The following is a 16987-nucleotide window of genomic DNA, read 5'->3' as shown; positions in this document are numbered from 1 at the left end:
AAGGGGGTTGGGAGGGAGGAGGAATTTTATTCTGGGTTGCATCTGAAATCGCTGTGATTGTTAATAAGTTTGAAGTATGTCCACCAGCAAACAGGCATTGAAACGTCGGGGAGCACCTTGACAAGGAGTATAAGAAGAATAAAAGTCAATCTACATCTGCCCCCCAAATCCCCAATACCTTGGGTAATTAAAGAAAAAAATTAAATAAAGGCCAGTCCGTTTATTGATTCCTGTGATGAACCAACACATCATAACACAGTGTGCAATGGCAGGGATCGCTGTGTGACTAATGCGCGGAATGGCGCATTTCCAGTGCAAGAATCCCTTGATAGCTGCATCGCAAAAGGATCCTTCACATGAACTGCCTCCCACCTGGATGATCACGTTGTCCTTGCTACGGACTTATGACAACTGCAAACCGTTTAGCTGAGGGAAGTTTTAAAAGCAAAACAGCATATGGGACAGATGCTCAAATCTTTTAAAAAATAATCTATTGGGATATAGCAAATCCTTTGCACCTCATTTTGATTCAGGCATTACACTTTAGGAGAAAATAAGAAAAAAAACTTTCTTGTATGTTCTATATAAGTTGGCCATAGGATAAAAACAGCTCCCCCTCCCACCGAATTTCTATTTAATCTCCATAATCATGAAATGAATCTGTTCCCCCAAACAGTGTGTGTAAAGGGGGGGGGGGGAAGAATATATACTCACTTTCGTTGCTTCCAGCTGTGACTCCAGAGTTCCCGATTCCTCCACCATACAAGACCTAAACAGAGAATCAGAATGAAAAAGGGCTCTTGACCACCAGAAGAAAAAACAACAACAGATGGGGCTCGAAATTAACACCACCCCCTTTCAGTGCAATTTCACCTGATTTCTCTAAGGCTGTGGAGGGCGGGGGGAGCCTTCTCCCACCTACCCCTCTAAGAAACACAGCCGGAAAAGATCTCCAGTTCAATCACCTGCAACAAGGCGGAACTTCCTGTGAAAAAACCAGCCCTGGATTCTACCTACACAACTCTGTTAATTTCAGACTGTATTTTTATTTAGTTACTGCTCTTCATAATACCTATCCCAGGGCAGTTTACAATGCGGTAAAAATGCAAATTGTGAAGGTGAATTTGTCACTGGCTAGACAATTATGCTATTTATTTTTTTACAGCTACGTAGAAGGTTGGTCCTGTAGCTACAATACGCAAGCGATTATTCCTAAGGTCAACGCAAACCTTTCCTGATGCCTTTGCCAACGAGCAAAAAGGCTTGGAATCGCCAGCGTTTCTAAACCCGGCACACCTGGCTGGCGGGTGTTGCGCACCTCCGGACCGTTAATTTCAAGCCCCATGCCGCGAGCCGTAAGAAAAGCACTTCATGCCAAATCCAAAGCGCTCACTTCTCGATGGACCGAGTGAGATCTCCCCTCCAGTGCAAGCTCACCCGCCCAACCGTGGACCGACACACACACACACCGCAAGTGATTGGCTTGAGATGAGCTGGGTTTGCCAATGAGCGAACAGGAGCTCTAGCGAGGCTTTGCACAGAGGCGGTGGCGTGTGGAAAACCTTCGCAAAACTACTGGCTCAAGCCGGAGCGCCATCAAACGCTCTTGCGGCCACGGTGCCCTTGAGCAGGGCTAAAACGCCGCCGGTCTCCACGAGCCGCTGGTCAGAGGTCGCCTCAAAGAGGGTGACCCGTCCCTCTGGTACGCCAATGGGGCAGAGGGGTCGCGAGGCTCAGCTGGAATTTAAGGGTTAGTTGTTGTTTTTAAAAGTAACCAAAGCACGGCGCTTTTTTCTGTTCTTTTTTAACTTTGGAGATCAACAACAACTGAAAAAGGAGAAGCCCAGATTCAATCTGGAAGCATTCACTGACCAAATAGAGTAACTCTTAGGTTTCCTCCTAAATAATAAGGCAGCAGTTTTTTGTTTTTTCCACTGTTCATTTAGAGCCTCTGTCCTGAAACATTTATGGTGCAAGATCACAATGGACAATCTTGTGAACAAACAGCAAGTCTTGGCTACTGTGCCGGTGAGTTGCACTTTCTTTGTGCCCCAGTGAAATGGAGGTTTTCTGGGTGGGAAGCCAGTGTCCTTCCTCTCGCCCCCCAACCGAACCCCGCCCCGCCACCAAGGGGGCAAACGTCCAAACTAGCTTTGGCAGTAAAATCACTCCGTATGAAGGAACCGAATTTTTACGGGCGAGTCTCACTCCCAGAGGGTTAAGGCTCACAGTCAGTGTGGGCTTTTAGGAGATCAAAAGTGGGTGCCCAAGGGGCAGGGAAAGTGGGTGCCCGGGAAACGGGGAACCCCCACCCCCACCCCGCCCCCATCAACAGCATCTCACAGCAGTGACAGTTAGTCAAAAGGAAAGCGAGCTTTTGGAATTAGGAGTGCGCGGTTTAAAAAACAAAAACACAAAACTAAAGAAAAAAACCACAGCGAGGTAAGAAAAATAAGAAGAAAAACCTTCCAGACAGATCATCCCCAACTTCATACTGATAGACACGAATGACACGACGGTATGCTATGCTATTCAAAGAAAAGAAACCAAGTGAAATTCCAAAAGGGCACAAAGGTGAGCACAGACGGCGACGGAGCAGCACTCCCCACCAGCAAAGCTCACAGACAGCAGCCGCAAGCGGGAAGAGCACGGGGCGGCAGCCCGCCTCGGGGGCAGGCCACGGCCACGCACGCTGCGGTGCCATTTCTGCCTCTTCCGCTACGCACAGAGGAGCCAAAGCCCTGCAGGACAGGTGGTGGCTGGCATGAAAGAGCAGCTGCTTTGGGCCTGCAATCGGAGGGCTGTGGGGAAAGCCCTCCCCCGCCCCGTGCTCCCCCACGTCAATCCCCCACCCCTGGCTTGACCCTTCCTTCAATGCGGTCTCCTCCGACTTCCAGCCGAGTTGGCCCAATCCCAGCCCTCCCCCTTTGAGATCCTTGTAAGGCGGAAATGCTGGGTTGGGACCTGGGGCTCTGAGCTACGGGCCGCCCCCTTGGCTACGTGCGCGTCCTTTTAAGTGGGGGCCCCTTCTAGCGTCCCCCGCCTCCGGTCTGAAATGGCGCAGCCCAGCAACCATTTGCCTGTCCGTTTTAGATCTCAAAAAGAAGCGGAAGATGTGGAAATGGACCGGCGCTCTTTAGAATCTAAGCGGTTTCTCACATACGGAGAGAAAATGCAGGGGAGGCCCTGACTCTGTCAGGGGCGATGGGCAAAGGGCGGCTGGGAAAGGCAAGCTGGGGGGCGCCCACCCGTTTCCGTATGAGAGGGGTCCCATGGTGCTCTTGGACACTTCGATCCAGCCGTCACACACTTTGCGCATCAAGCAAAGAAAAGGGGGCGGTGCGACCCCCCCCCCCCACCGAGAGTCAGCAAACTCCAGCTGAGCCCACCGACTGGGGGGTGGGCAAGAGGCTGGGCCCCACCGGCAGGGTCAGAAATGGAGAGCCAATGAGAACATTTGGAGGAATTAGCCCCTCATAAGCCATGCACCCCAGGGCCTGTACCAGGAATGGAGGTTGAATACAGGTGTCCCGGTGGTTAGGGTTCAGAAATAGCAATGCAACATCGGACTGGTTTAGACGTAACCACTGAATCAGGGCCTTTGGGGCTGTAGCGCTCCCTTGCCAGTCCTTCCCCTTTACTTCCTAGTTCGGGCAAACTTTAATGGCCTCCAAGCCAGTATTGGGAGCCATGGTTTGAAATTGGGTTTCCAGTTCTGGTCTGGAGGCAAATTGTGGTTTGCACTTACTCAGAAGCAAAGGAAGGTACTAGGAGTACGTGAGCTCAGAGTTCAAGCACTGACGAGGGCCAAATGCTACATCGGAACCAGGCTGCTGCTGCAAGCAGCTATTAACATGCAACGCCGGATGACTGAGGACGCAACTTCCCCCTTTTAGCTAGATTGGGGGTGACAACAAGGATCTTTGCACTGGGAGCCAGAGATGTAACATTTCTTTATATCTGGTGGCAAAGAAGGGAAAAGGGAACCTCACAGTGGCAGAAAAAGCAGCTGGTGACTTTAGATTCTAAGCCCGTTTTTCAACATATGCACAAATCATCTGCCCAGGACACAACGGATAACACAGAAGGCGAATTCTGAAACTGGGTAGCACGGGCTGACTAGCAAAACCTTTAAAAAGGGTGGGATTGGGCATTTGGATCCACATTTGTTACCCGGAAGGGGTAGAAGCAGATTGCTGGTGTTCTAGAAATGATTTGCTTTAAAACTGCAACAGCAGCCAGCAGGTGGGGGAAATATTCACCTAGAAAGTGATGCTTTTTGTCCACCAGGATCTATGGGGGAGAAACCCTGGCTGGCAACTTTAGCTCTCCTTGGGTCAAGGAGGAGAAAGTCACTGCTCTAACCTGGTCAAAGGGGGGATGCAGGAGCTTGTGTGGGTGCGGGCATGAGGGAGAAAGGCTGGCTTTGTCCTTCATTTATGAGAAAATGAGATCTGGTTCTTTTTCACTGTCCCGTGTTCTATTTCCTGGGGATGGGACAACTACTACCAGATGCAGAACCCAGGCACAGATAACCAAACAAGATGGCTTCTGATACAACAGTTGTCACAAGCAAAGCAATGGCCGGAAGAAGCACACATGAACAAGAGCTTTTGCGGAACAAAGTTTTGTACTAACCCATCAAGCAGGTAGGTCCTGAAGAACGGGGTGGTCCAAGCATCAGGTCCCAGGAGTGAGAGGAGAAGGAGGCCGCGGGGGGTGGGGGGAAAGAAGACGAAGACAAAGAGGACGTACGTTAGCCAAGACAGTTCCAGTTTACATTTCAGCAATTGAGGGCTGGGAATCCCATCCCAACTCCGACCCTCTATTGCGCCTCCCTGAATTTCAGCTTGCTTGAAAAACTGAACTTTAAGAGGAAATGCAGCATCATTTTTAAAGAAAGCACAGAATTCTCTCTGAGCATAGAAAGTCAGATTTTTTTGCAAGGAGGGGTCCAGTATCCCACACATTAGCTATATGGCACGTCTCCACTATTAGATCTCGAGTCCATTGTCAGCGCACAACGTGTTTTACGCTACTTACCTCATTTATCATCCCCTGGGACACAAGTTAAGACTGATCAGGGGTGTTTTGCCCGAACTCAAAACTAGCTAGTGCAGTGGTGTGACCCAAAAGTGTGTCGCAAAATCATTCCAGATGGGTTGCGGCAGAGCGGTTGCCGCCCCGTTGGGCAATTGTGACATTTGGGAGTCCGAGGTGAGTCTCCGGTCTGGACCACTTGAAGACCAGTGAGCTACCGTACCACACTGGCCTGCCCTTAAGACGTCCAGCTTAATATGCAGGGAGAAGGCGCTTGAGAGAAAGAAAACTGGGAGGCGCTTTCTCAAAACTACCATCCATTCTTAATGTAGAACTTCTGGGGATGAACAGAGACTAAGCACCAAATCACCACAGAGGCTTCCCTTCTAGAGGGAGCGTGACTGGCAATCCCCTCCCTCTGGACCCCGTCAGGAGACGAGGCAGAGGGAGGGAGGGAGGGAGGCAAAGGCACGGGGAGGCAGGCAGGCAGGCACCTGGTCTCCTGGATCCACTGGTGGAAAGCGTTGGCGTGCTGAGCAAACTCCTGCCGCAGTTTGTCGTTCTCCTCCTGCCTGCGCTGCTCCTTCTGCAGTTCCAGTTCACGTTCCTGAGAGGAGGAGGAGAAGAAGAGCGGCCGTTTGAAAATGGAAGGGGGGGGTTGGAGGGGGAAACCACCCACCCCAGGCCTGGCATTACCCTCTCTTGGGAGTCCAGAAAGCCAGCAGAAGCACCCTGAAAATATTCACTGTAGGGTGGAGTATAACTCTCTTATGAATTGATTAATACAATAAAACAAAATGAAACTCCAGCAGCTCAGCCACGAAAATTGAAGTATTGTAGGTCCTGCTAGATGTTTAACTTCCCATTGCTTAGAGTAACATAAATCTCTTTCTCTGTTTCACAGCAGCACAGGCTCCACATTATGCCTCCCTCCATCCTCTTTCGGGGCAGATACAAGCCGCCACCTGAGCCCTTCGGGGGTGGGAGCGCAGGGCTTCTCCCCAGTCCTAAGCACTCCTAACTCTGCAGAACAACAAAGGCTTTAAGGCCACCGCGCCCGTCCTTCCTGGGCCGTGCACGCCTGTCCTTGTTCTCTCTGTCTATTCGGTTGTATTCCTCCCTCTCACCTGCCCACCCTCTGCCTAAACCCCCTTACGTCTCACATCTGGCTATCTGAAACTCTCAGCCACCCAAAGTCACAGTTTATCCCCCCAATACCCAGGTCAGCCTCCTGCGGAAACGAGGCTCCCCTTGATCCTAGGGTCTGATAACGCAAGCGTCCACCCTGGTTACCGTTTGACCACAGGGTTGGGGTTGACGGAGGGGCTTGGGAGGGTGCAAGCAGACAGGTGTACCATGCTGGGGTTGAGTGGGCCTGGGGCTCCTCAAAAGAACACCAGCAATACATGACCTGGGGCAAGACGAGAACCATTCAAATGCAAGGATGAGAGTATCCAGATCAGCTACAGTAGGTCCAGGTGAAAACCTCTTTAGGTTTTTGAGGGAACAGCTTCTCCCATGCGTAGAGGTGCCTGGGAGAACCATTTTGTCGGGAGCTCCCTGTCCAAGAAGGAATTTAGGGACAGGATGGCAACAAGAAGGACAACGAGATGCAACTCACCTTGATTATTTTCTGCAGGTTCCTCCAGGTCTCCTCGAGGGCTTCCATGGTGAACCAGGTGTATGGGTTGGAGGCGACCCGGAAGCTTTTGATCTGGCGGTCCAGCTCAGCCAGTTGGTTGAAGTCTGCCTGGGCGGAGCTCAGCGAGGAGCGGAAAGCGTCGTGTGCCTCACGCAGCGCCTTGATCTCCTCCAGCGAGTTGCAGCGCACGGGGTCCGTCAGGTCCTCCTCGGCATTCTCAAACCAGCTGTTAAAGGCAGACGCCTTCTTGGCAAAGGTCAGGAACAGATCTTCTACCTAAGGGGGGGAAAGACGACCGTTCAGGCCTCCGCGAAGGGGTGCAGGCAAGCCGAGAGGAATGCAGGACTGAGAACACGCTGAGCGAGCGTCCGGGAAGACGAGTCGAAAAGCGTTCGAGGTTTCCGCCTTTCCTCGCTGAAGTCGCCGCTTGTGCAAGCCTTTTAGGCCGTGTGCCTGGAGAAAAGCTTCCCGCCTCTCCCTCCGGTGAATTCTTGAAGCCCCGAAATACAGACAGCTGCCCTAACGCAGGGATGGGCGGAAGGTAGAGCTCCAGATACTATAGACTTCAACTCCCAGAAGCCCCTGCCAGCATAGCCAATGGCCAGGAAAGCTGGGAGTTGAAGTCCAGAACATCCGGAGGGCACGAAGTTGGGAGGCCGCTGTCCTCGTGGGCTCAGGTCTGTTTAACAGCCCCACAGTTCCCCCCTCACAGCAGCCTCTGCCCCTTCAAAGGCAGCCTGCTCCAATCCCGGATGCCGTGTGGGGTGGGGTGGGGTAGAGCTGACACTGCCTCTAGCAAGAGGGAGCAGCTCCGAATCTCCAGTCCGTGGGGGAAAGCACACTTTCCCCCCAGCAGCAGCAACATGTGTTCCCCTTTCGTTGACAGACCTTTCTGAAATGCTCTTGGGCCTCCAGGAGTTTCTTCTTCCTGGCGGCGGATTTGGCCAGCAGCTGGTTCCAGCGGTTCATGAGCGAGGTGTGCCGGTCCTCGATGGCTTTGGACTGGACGTGTCTGGCTGCCAGGAGCTGGTCTTTCAGGGCGGTGATGTTGGCGATTCCTTCTTGCTGGAAGGCCTGGAGCCCGGCATCAAAGGTTTCCTAGAACAGGAGGGGAGGAACGGATCCTGAGGGGGGCCAGGCCTGGCGTGGGGGACTCCGGCGCGGCACCACGCTTGTGAGGTCGACGTGCCCTCGTGCAACGCTCCCACAGCCCCGCTTTCACCAACCTGTTTGGTGAGAAGCGTTTGTACGGAAGAGAGATCCCGTCCGTAGTCGTCATTCTTGAGGCTGCTTTCTTTTTCACCTAGGGTAAAAACACACACACACGCACACGGAATAAGCCCTCTATTCACATCCCCACTCCCGCGGTTGGTTTTTCTCTTTAATACAGCTTAATGCATTCCCATTTTTGTTTTGTTTTTGCGGTACGGTTATTAATACAAAAATCACATCAGTATTATTTCAGAATCAGAGGCAGCAAGCCCATCTGCAGCAGTTGCTGGGGAACATGGGCAGGAGGGTGCTGTTGCACCCTGTCCTGCTTTGTTGGTCCCTGGCCGACAGCTGATCCGGCCTCAGGGCTCTTCGTATGGTCTCAATACAAAACCATTACTGAACAGAGACTGGAGATTTTAACTGCTGATAGTTTATGGTAGTGAAGTGGTCGGTTGTTCCATATATTATGCAACTGGATATTTCTTAAAATACAGGCTGCCCCAATCTGATGCACCCCAGATGTTTTGGACTTCAAGTCCCATCAGCCCCAGGAGCATGGCTAACGGTCACGAGTTCTGCAGGTTGTAGTCCAAAACATTTGGAGGACACCAGGTTGCCGAGCGCAGCCTTAAAAGATCGGCAAATTATTATGCATCAGCTCAGAAATACACGATTGAATCTCAGTGGCTCTTTGAAAGACGTTTTCACTCCATTCGCGTCAAGAAACGGGAACCATTTCTTGATAAAACTGCCAGACAGCCCCACTTCCTAAAATGACGCCAAGGGAATCTAAAACAGGGTGCCCTTTTGATTTCAGGGTGCTGCTTTTAACAGTGGGCCTTTGTGTTTCCGCCTGCCCTGGCTCCGTGACCATCCCATCACGGCAGAACACAAAAGCAGGCCACCCTCCTTGGAGAGGCACACCCCCCCCATGCCCGCAGCTGGAAGCATCCCTGATGGCGGTCCAAGCTTTCGCCTCCTGCCTACCTATCCAAGACTCCACCACATCAGCTTTCCAGTTGAACTGGAGGAAGGCAGAATTCTCGTCCAACTTGGCCTTCCGCTGGGCGGCTGCTCTCTCCAGGTCCAACACTTTGCCCCTCAGGCTCTTCATCTTGGCAGTGATATTCTCCTCGTGGTGGTTGTTCTGCAGCAGAAGGGGGGGAAGGGTTGCATATCGGGGGTTTGCCATTTCCCCAAAGCAATCGGAATGCAAGAGGTGCAGGTGGGTAAAAATGTGCACCAGGAAGGTATGCGAGGACACCTGTGAAAACTGTTTGCATTTAGACCAGAAGCGAAAATTGAGAGAGAGAGATTGCGGGGGGGGGTTGCCCTCTAGGAAATCCAGAATGTCCGGTGCTTTAGGGGAGAGGGACTAAAAAGGGTTGGCAAAGACACACCCTAACCGATTCCATAAAATGTTACGCCCCGGCCAGGGAGAGGAAGGTGGGAAGGTTCCCTGCCAGAGTGCTGCTTCTGTGGGCTTTGCAAAGCGTTTTCTCCCCCACGACAGGGGCCTTGAGTTTTGGCCGCACGAAGTGGCCCCCCCCCGGCCCCGCTCACCTTCTTGATGAGGTCCTCGCCATTCGCACAGACGTCGTTCACTCGGTCCTTGTGCACGGTGAAGTCCGTCTCGAAGGCTTCGTGCTTCTTCAGCAAGCCCTGCAAGGGAGGGAAGTTCGTGAGGCCTGGGACAGAAGCCCAGAGAGCACGCCCGGCAGGGCCAAAGCGCTGGACCTGAATGGTCTACGCACCAGACAACCGGTGTGGCATAGGGGGAGAGGGTTGGACCTAGACCTGGGAGAGCCGGGTTCAAATCCCCACTCGAACTAGGTGATCAGGGGCCAGTTGCTCTATCTAAAGCTAACCTCCCTCACAAGCTTGTTGCGAGGGTAAAACGGCCGGGTGCGAGGCTAGCGTATGCCACCCTGAGGTCCTTGGAGAAGAGAAAGATCAGACTGCAATTCATTCATTAAACGCCACAACCAGCAGGCCTGTGACCTGCTTCTCACCTGAATAGCGGCCAGCGTATCTCCATAGTCCTCGCTGGCTACTAGCGTCATTTTCTCATTGATCCAGGCTTCCTCCTCTTCCACATTGGCCACAAACTGCTGGTACTCCAGGGACTCCTCTAGCCGCTGACCACTGCAACGGAAGCACACAGAAGCTGCTCTTGGGGTCTTCTGGCTAGATATCCAAAGGGACGGACCCCCACCTGCTGCCGTGTCTGCAGAGGAACCTGAATTCTGCCCAAGGCGAAAAGGCCTAATTGCCGTCCAATGAACAGGGCTACAGCCGGGCGTTTTGCCGATGTGGTGGCGGCCTCTAGCCGAGATGGCTTGAAAAGGGAATGGTAGAAATCCTCCAAGTCTGCCCAGGCGATTTGCCCCGAGGGTGGGGTGGAATCTCCGCGTCAAGAGGCACTTTGCCTCTGAATACCAGCTGCTGGGGAAGGACAACCAGAGGGCGCTCTTGCACCCCTGTCCTGCTAGTGGGGGTTCCCGTGGGCCACCTTAGGGAACCAGGATGCTGCACCCAATGGAATCAGTTACCTAGAGGCCTTCAAGAGGCAGCTGGACAACCACCTGTCAGGGATGCTTTAGGGTGGATTCCTGCATTGAGCAGGGGGTTGGACTCGATGGCCTTGTAGGCCCCTTCCAACTCTGCTGTTCTATGATTCTATGACCTATGGCCTGATCCGGCTGGGCTCTTCTTAGCGGCCCACCAAGGCGACTTTTACTAGCTTCCTTCCTTCGGAGCACTGCGTTACTCTAAAGGTGGCTTCTGGCATTGAAAAGAAGATTTGCTCCACAGAAAGGCTTCCCGTCGTGGGCTGGAGGGTCCTCTTATCTGGTTCTTCTCCAGCCACATCAGGAAAAGGCAAACGGAAGGCCGAAAAAGCCTGGCTGCTCTTACTCACCGAGCGGCGGCCAGCTGCTTGAGCTCTTGCCAGTGCTCCACAAACTGAGCCAGCCTCTGCTGGATCTCGTCCTTTCCGATGGTGTTGTCATCCGACAGCTTCTTTCCCGTGTCCAGCACACCCTGCCAAAGAGACGAAACACCCTGGAGCTACACAGCGCCTGGCAATAGCTTGGACGGTTGGCCAGCCATTCCCATAGCCCCCCGCCCCCTGGAAAGATTGAAATATTTTATGTGTGTGTGTGTATGTAAAGATGCAATGCAATTGCGTTAAGATATTTGTAAATAAAGAAGAGATGAGTAAACCCAATTCACACGCTCGTTGTGAATTTTGTAACACAATAAGGTTGCTACCTTTATTAACTGAGATATTTCATCTTCACTAGCAAGCATCAGATTCTCAGAAACACTCTCAGCTAGGTAAAAGGGCTTTGCACGTTACACTTTGGCACTGGAGAATATCAGCTTTCACATAGACCATGCGTTTGGGGACAAAAGGCTGGCTAAATGCACAAAACCCAGCCTGGAAGGGGTTTCTTCACCCTGCACAGGTTTTGACCCCTTCACCCTTAAAGTGTTAAACCTGCGACCCTTCCAAAACATTGTCAGTTCTAAAAAACAATGTTGCAACACAGTAGGTTATGTAGCTGGAAACAAGTTGTGCCAAGTTTTTTTGTAATTTATGCCAAGTTTTTGTAATTTATTCTATGTCAATGTTTCTCTCTCTCTCTCCCTGGCTCCCTCCCTCTGTGGGTGGGTGGGCATATTCATGATCCTAAGTGCTCTCCAGGTACTTTACACCAGGGGTGGGCTGAAAGTAGAGCTCCAGATGCTTTGGACCAACTCCCAGAAGCCCCTGCCAGCTGGGAGTTGAATTCCAAAACATCTGGAGATCTACTTTCTGCCCACCCCTGCAGCCTACGCAAACTTATCCGTAGGGCTCTGACCCTCCAGCATAAAATTTACAACAATATTATCAAATCCAGCCAAATGGGAACCCCCAAAATAGGCCACCAAGTGTAGGGGGGAAATGTAGGGGGGAACACAGTTGTTCTAACCAGTATCCAAGGTCAGGGTTAAGCTCACAGACAGAGCCGTACTTAGCAGACTTGTCAAAGCAGATGTGGGGATAACAATGGCACCAATGACCCAGGGAAGTGGTGGGCTCTCCCACCCTAGAGGCCTTAAAGAGGCAGCTGGACAACCATCTGTCAGGGATGCTTTCAGCTGGATTCCTGCATTGAGCGGGGGTTGGACTCAATGGCCTTAGAGGCCCCTTTCAACTCTTCTGATTCTATGACCCCGCCTGGCCAACGGTCAGATGATGGGATTTGTAATCCAGCAGACTCCAGAAGGCCACCGTGTCTCCACCTTTGCTTTGAAACCACACCCAGTGTTTCCTGACCTGGATGGCAGGTTCATGTGCTGCCAGTTCCGCTTCCAGACGCTTGTGTTTCTTCCTCAGGTTCTGAACGCCAGTTAAGTCTCTGCCATAATCTTCAGAGCTCACCAGCAGCTTCTTCTCTCTGAACACCAAAAAGGGGGGGGGGGGAAGGAAAGCGTATATCATCGTCATCATCTCTATACCACCCCATAGCTGAAATATGACATAATAAAAATAGCCTAAAAAATTTAAGATAGAAAAAATAAAGCAAAGTAAACTGCTAAAAGCAATTTGAATAAATATGTTTTTCTTACTAGACCTGTTCTAAAACAGCAAACTTAGACCATCATATACCATTAAATGCCGGGGGTGTGCATGTGTCTACCTGGTGCTGAACAACCGACAGTGTCGGTGCTAGGCAGGCCCCAATGGGGAGCTCATTCCAATTCCACAGTTGGGGGGACACCACCGAGGAGGCCCTCTCCCTTGTCGCCACTTTCCAAGGCCCCATAATAAAAAATAGTCAGGGGCAAAGCTGTTTGTACACCGCAAAGCTCCGAAGCACGTACTTGATCCAGGACTCTTCGTCGTCCATGTCCCGGAAGAACTGGTGCAATCGATGGGACTCGTTCAGCTTCGCCCGGCGAGCTGCTGCCATGGTCTTGATCCGCTGGAAACGCCCATTGATGGTGTCACGCTTGTCCTTGACTTGGGAGGTGTCGAAAGCACTGCTGGTCATCAAGCCATCAGCCTGGCTGTTCAGATCTTTTAAACGGTCCTAGAAACGCACGAGACGTAACGATTGTGGGTGGGGGCTGAGGGTAAAACAAGCACTCGAGCTCCCCAGGGATCCCCTTCGGCTAACGTTTCGGGGAAATTCAGGCTTGGATCTTTGGGTAGACGCAGCATCAAGCCACAGTTAGCACAAGAGGTGGTTCGCACAACCATGGATTGTCAGGTCCAGATGTAACACCAAACCATAGTTGGGGATCTGTGCCTGGATGCAGCCGGGGACACTGACCTCGTGGGCGGAGATGTCGGCTTCCAGCAATTGGTGCTTCTTCAAGAGATTGTTCACGGATGCCAGATCCTTCCCGTAATCTTCGGACGCAAGCAGGGCTTCCACCTAGAGGAGGGAAGAAAGGCTGCTTCAGAGGGTGGAAGGATGGCAAGGGCCGGGCCTCTAACCTAGGGGAGAGTTCAGGCTCTTCCCCTTCTTCACAAAGCTGGTCAAGCTTCAGTACAGCCGATGACACAAACGTGCAAATAGCGGCAGGCTTTTCCATGTTAGTCTCTGTTAACTAATTTTGCAAGTCAAGGAGCCTGATACAGAAATAGATGATCTTTCTCCCGGCGTATGCTGCCTTTGCCCGCCAAGAGCAGTGAAAACTTAGAGGCGGCCTTCCAAGGGAGCCGAGTTACCTCTGAAAGCCAGAAGTCGAAGTCTTTGATCCCGGTGTTGAAATTCTGCTGCTTGTTGGCGTCCTTCAGTTTCTGGCTCTTCTCTGCCGATTTCTGCACCAGGAACTGCCACTGGTCAGCCAGAGCAGCCAAGCGAACCTGACGAAAGACAAAGACCAGGCACGGCACTTAGGCTCGGAAGTAAAAACAGACATTTCCCCTAGCGAGTCCTGGCAACGAAAGGAAGCCCCCCCCACCCCCCGGCTGACTTTGCCACATGGGGCAGAACACAGCGGCCAATAGCTATTCTCCCAGAGCAGGAGGGCACCAAAGCTCATTCAGCTGGAGGGCAGAATTCCATTCCTGGAAGCTGCATTCTGACAATAGGCCCAAAATTGCCATTATATTGTAGCTTAAAGCTCTGACTGCCAGGAACTCGGCCATAACTTATTTCCAATGGTTTTATACTCACTTGCAAGGCAAAGCCACTGGTTCTAATCCTGCCCTCGGAAGCGACAGAGAACAAATCTGCTCCATGATTCCAATTAAGTTGGATCACAGGAACAAAATTAGGGAATCAAGTTAGGGAAGGGCGACTCCTTGAAATAATGTTCAATACAAATTTCTCTACGGGGCGGCTTTGCTGATTTCAGAGGGAAGGGATGCAACAGCCAGGCTCTCCTCCCTTCTTTTACTAGGCCATCAGAGGGGGGAGGAAGCATCAGCAGTTCTACTCTGTCCCACGACCTGCTGAATTTTGCAACTAACAATCTAGGACCAAATTTACCTTTTTCTTCCTCCATCCAAATCCCCTTTCCTTTCATGTCGTCTTTTAGATGATAAGCCTCCGGGCAGGGAATGTCTTTTTTTTAAAAACCTTTTTAAGGGTGCAATCCTATGCATATTTAGACAGGAAAAACTCCTCACATGCCACAACCAGCCATGCTGGGAGCTGTAGGGGTTTTTCCTGTCTCAACATTCATAGGATTACACCCTAAGCCACTTTGGGAGCCTTTTTAGCTAAAGGGCAGGATAAAAATGCCATAAACAAACTTCATTCTCGCGGCCCAATGGAATGTGAGCGCTGGTGGAGACGTGACGGCTGGACGAAGTCCGCGTGACAAAGTGGCTCAGAGGGCAGCACCCACCTTTACGGCGTCTTCGCTGCCTGCGCAAGCGCCCCGGTCAATGAGGGAGTTCCCCACGTCGATGACGCCACGGATCCGGTCAGCGTTGGCATGGAGCTCAGCTTCAAACGCCTGGTGCTTCTGATGCTTGCTCTGAAGATAGCAAAAAACGACCCCATGAACAACTGGAGAAGGGGAGCCTAAATGACTCTCGGCGGGGGTTGTGTATATGTGTGTGTGTCGTGGGGGGGGGACTGAAACAGCTGATGGAAAGGAAGCAGGAAATGGCGCACTGGAGGCTATTCCCATCTGGAAAACCCCTGGCAACCGGCCTAATGCTGCAGAATCCAAACCTGGCCTACTCCTGTATTGCACTCGGTGGGTTCCGCTTTATTATTAGTAGGGGCAAACCAATTTTGCAGGGGACCCTTGAACATTTCTGAATTAGAAGGGGAAGCAGCACGAACAGAACGTTTTTTGAACTTAGAAGAGTTTGGAGCTCATCACGACACTGGGAAACCCGCATATAAGCCGCCACTTGCTCATAGAGGACCGGCCTCCGTCAGCCTGACCCAACGCGTGCGATTTCACACCAAGCCGGTCCTCAAAATGCTTCCCACCAAATTGGTTGTTCTCTAGGAGGCGTACGAGCGCGAGGAAGAGGAAACAACGCCTTCCTTTTCTGTTGTGTCTATCAGACTGTGGGCCTGCCGGAAGAGCCTGCTGTCTTATCTTTTCAATATCTGTACTGTACTCAGGCTGCTTTGACAGTAATAATATAAACTAATTAGTTAATTGCATTTCTAGACCTCCCACTAGCTGAAGCTCTCTGGGTGGTTCGTCGTCATCATCATAATTGAAAGCAACTCTGAACAAGAAGTTTCACGAACCATCAGTGCTTAAAGTTCAAGATACTCAAAGCACGGTCTCCTCCTCAAAGCACCCTTGAAATGAGAAGATGAGCAAGGAAACTGCCATTCCTGTGAAGGGGAGATGTGCAGGAGATGAGCCTCCTGTCCTGCTCACCCGCATGGAATTGCCCTACATTCCAGCCCGCCACTTAAGGTCCTCCGAGGGTCATCTGCTGCGAATGCCTGATATGAGATTGGCAGTCACACGCTAGAGGACCTCTTCCTCTGCTGCCCCTCAGCCGTGGAACGGCCGGCTGAAATCATAGAATCATAGAATAGCAGAGTTGGAAGGGGCCTACAAGGCCATCGAGTCCAACCCCCTGCTCAATGCAGGAATCCACCCTGCTGACTTCTTTGAATGTCTTTAAGGCTCTATTATTCAAGCAGGCCTTCTCTTTTTAGAATCCTACAGTTGGCTATTAAATATTGTTTTTATGCTGCATGGTTTTATTGATTGTTTTTAACACTTTGGTGCTACCTACAGCATTTTATTGCTTTTATCTTGTTTAAATTGTTTTAACTTTGTAAGCCGCCTAGGTATTCTGTATATAGGCAGGATATAAACTGAATTAATCAACATCATCATCATCCAGTCACACCAGTGTTCCATTTAGTCTGGTATTTTACTCTGCTGCGGCTGGGAGTGTAGCGGAGACAGGCCACAGTGGCGTGACGGGGACCTCTGGCACTTTTTCAGAAGAGGAGCAAGAACGTCACCTGCCAAAGCTCCGGTGCTCCGTGAGGAGGCAGCAAAAGCCACCTTCCAAGGTGTCCATGTGAAGCCAGAGCCACGCCTGAGTGCGCGTAGGTCAGGAGCGGAGGCAACCGCCCGAGATGCTGCCTTTTCATGGAAAAGGGAGGGTTCATCCACACGTGAAATTGTTTGGGAACCGCGGGGAGTTTTGGAGTTGGAGACACCACTGAAGGTGACAGGAAGACAAGTCTGGTCAGAGAATGCTCGAGAGAAGCAGAGTGGCGGCAGCGTTTCTGGCCGCTCCGCTCCGCCTCAAGAGCAATCTCCGTGACACTCTGGTGCAACAGACGGCATGCTAACCCAGCGCAGGTAAGGCAACGCTTACTACAGACTGGGTTCCCAGAGTGGCTTATTTGGGGGAAACAACCCACCTTGGGTGGGAAAACAGTTCACAGACAACACGCTAAGCCATCATGGCTTAAATAAACCATTGTGGTTTATTTAGCCCATCTGGGGTTAACCTGTCATCCAAAGCCATTCATATTCTTTATTCCTTTATTCCCTGTCCTCCTGATGCGCACTCCCCAACAGAAGGTCACAGAGGGTGCTCGCTGCTCTGCTGTTCCAATGGAATTGTTTGTATTAGTTCCGCCA

The 16987-nt window shown here is 51.6% G+C and overlaps 2 protein-coding genes across 9 annotated transcripts in view; one reads left to right on the top strand and one right to left on the bottom strand.

The window, feature by feature from the left end:
• Window positions 1-16987, top strand: part of BBLN (bublin coiled coil protein) — a 179905-nt gene that overhangs the window by 18270 nt on the left and 144648 nt on the right. The window lies entirely within an intron of this gene.
• Window positions 1-16987, bottom strand: part of SPTAN1 (spectrin alpha, non-erythrocytic 1) — an 80939-nt gene that overhangs the window by 2789 nt on the left and 61163 nt on the right. For 4 of the 8 annotated variants that reach the window (XM_063144654.1, XM_063144652.1, XM_063144653.1 and 1 more), the window contains 16 exons: window positions 14750-14881; window positions 13623-13760; window positions 13222-13326; window positions 12770-12978; window positions 12222-12342; window positions 10818-10939; window positions 9910-10042; window positions 9461-9559; window positions 8885-9044; window positions 7909-7985; window positions 7571-7780; window positions 6662-6958; window positions 5535-5647; window positions 4639-4656; window positions 2466-2528; window positions 715-769 (listed from right to left, as the gene is read on the bottom strand). In XM_063144654.1, coding sequence (XP_063000724.1) covers window positions 715-769; window positions 2466-2528; window positions 4639-4656; window positions 5535-5647; window positions 6662-6958; window positions 7571-7780; window positions 7909-7985; window positions 8885-9044; window positions 9461-9559; window positions 9910-10042; window positions 10818-10939; window positions 12222-12342; window positions 12770-12978; window positions 13222-13326; window positions 13623-13760; window positions 14750-14881 — 2052 coding nt within the window. The remainder of the gene's footprint in view (window positions 1-714; window positions 770-2465; window positions 2529-4638; window positions 4657-5534; window positions 5648-6661; window positions 6959-7570; window positions 7781-7908; window positions 7986-8884; window positions 9045-9460; window positions 9560-9909; window positions 10043-10817; window positions 10940-12221; window positions 12343-12769; window positions 12979-13221; window positions 13327-13622; window positions 13761-14749; window positions 14882-16987) is intronic. The other 4 variants (XM_063144656.1, XM_063144657.1, XM_063144658.1 and 1 more) reach the window with 1 other exon arrangement.

The sequence above is a fragment of the Elgaria multicarinata genome, chromosome 19 (genome assembly GCF_023053635.1).
Source record: "Elgaria multicarinata webbii isolate HBS135686 ecotype San Diego chromosome 19, rElgMul1.1.pri, whole genome shotgun sequence".
Classification (NCBI taxonomy): domain Eukaryota; kingdom Metazoa; phylum Chordata; class Lepidosauria; order Squamata; family Anguidae; genus Elgaria; species Elgaria multicarinata.
The sequence above is the reverse complement of the archived record's forward strand: the minus strand, read 5'-3'. Positions and strand labels throughout refer to the sequence as shown.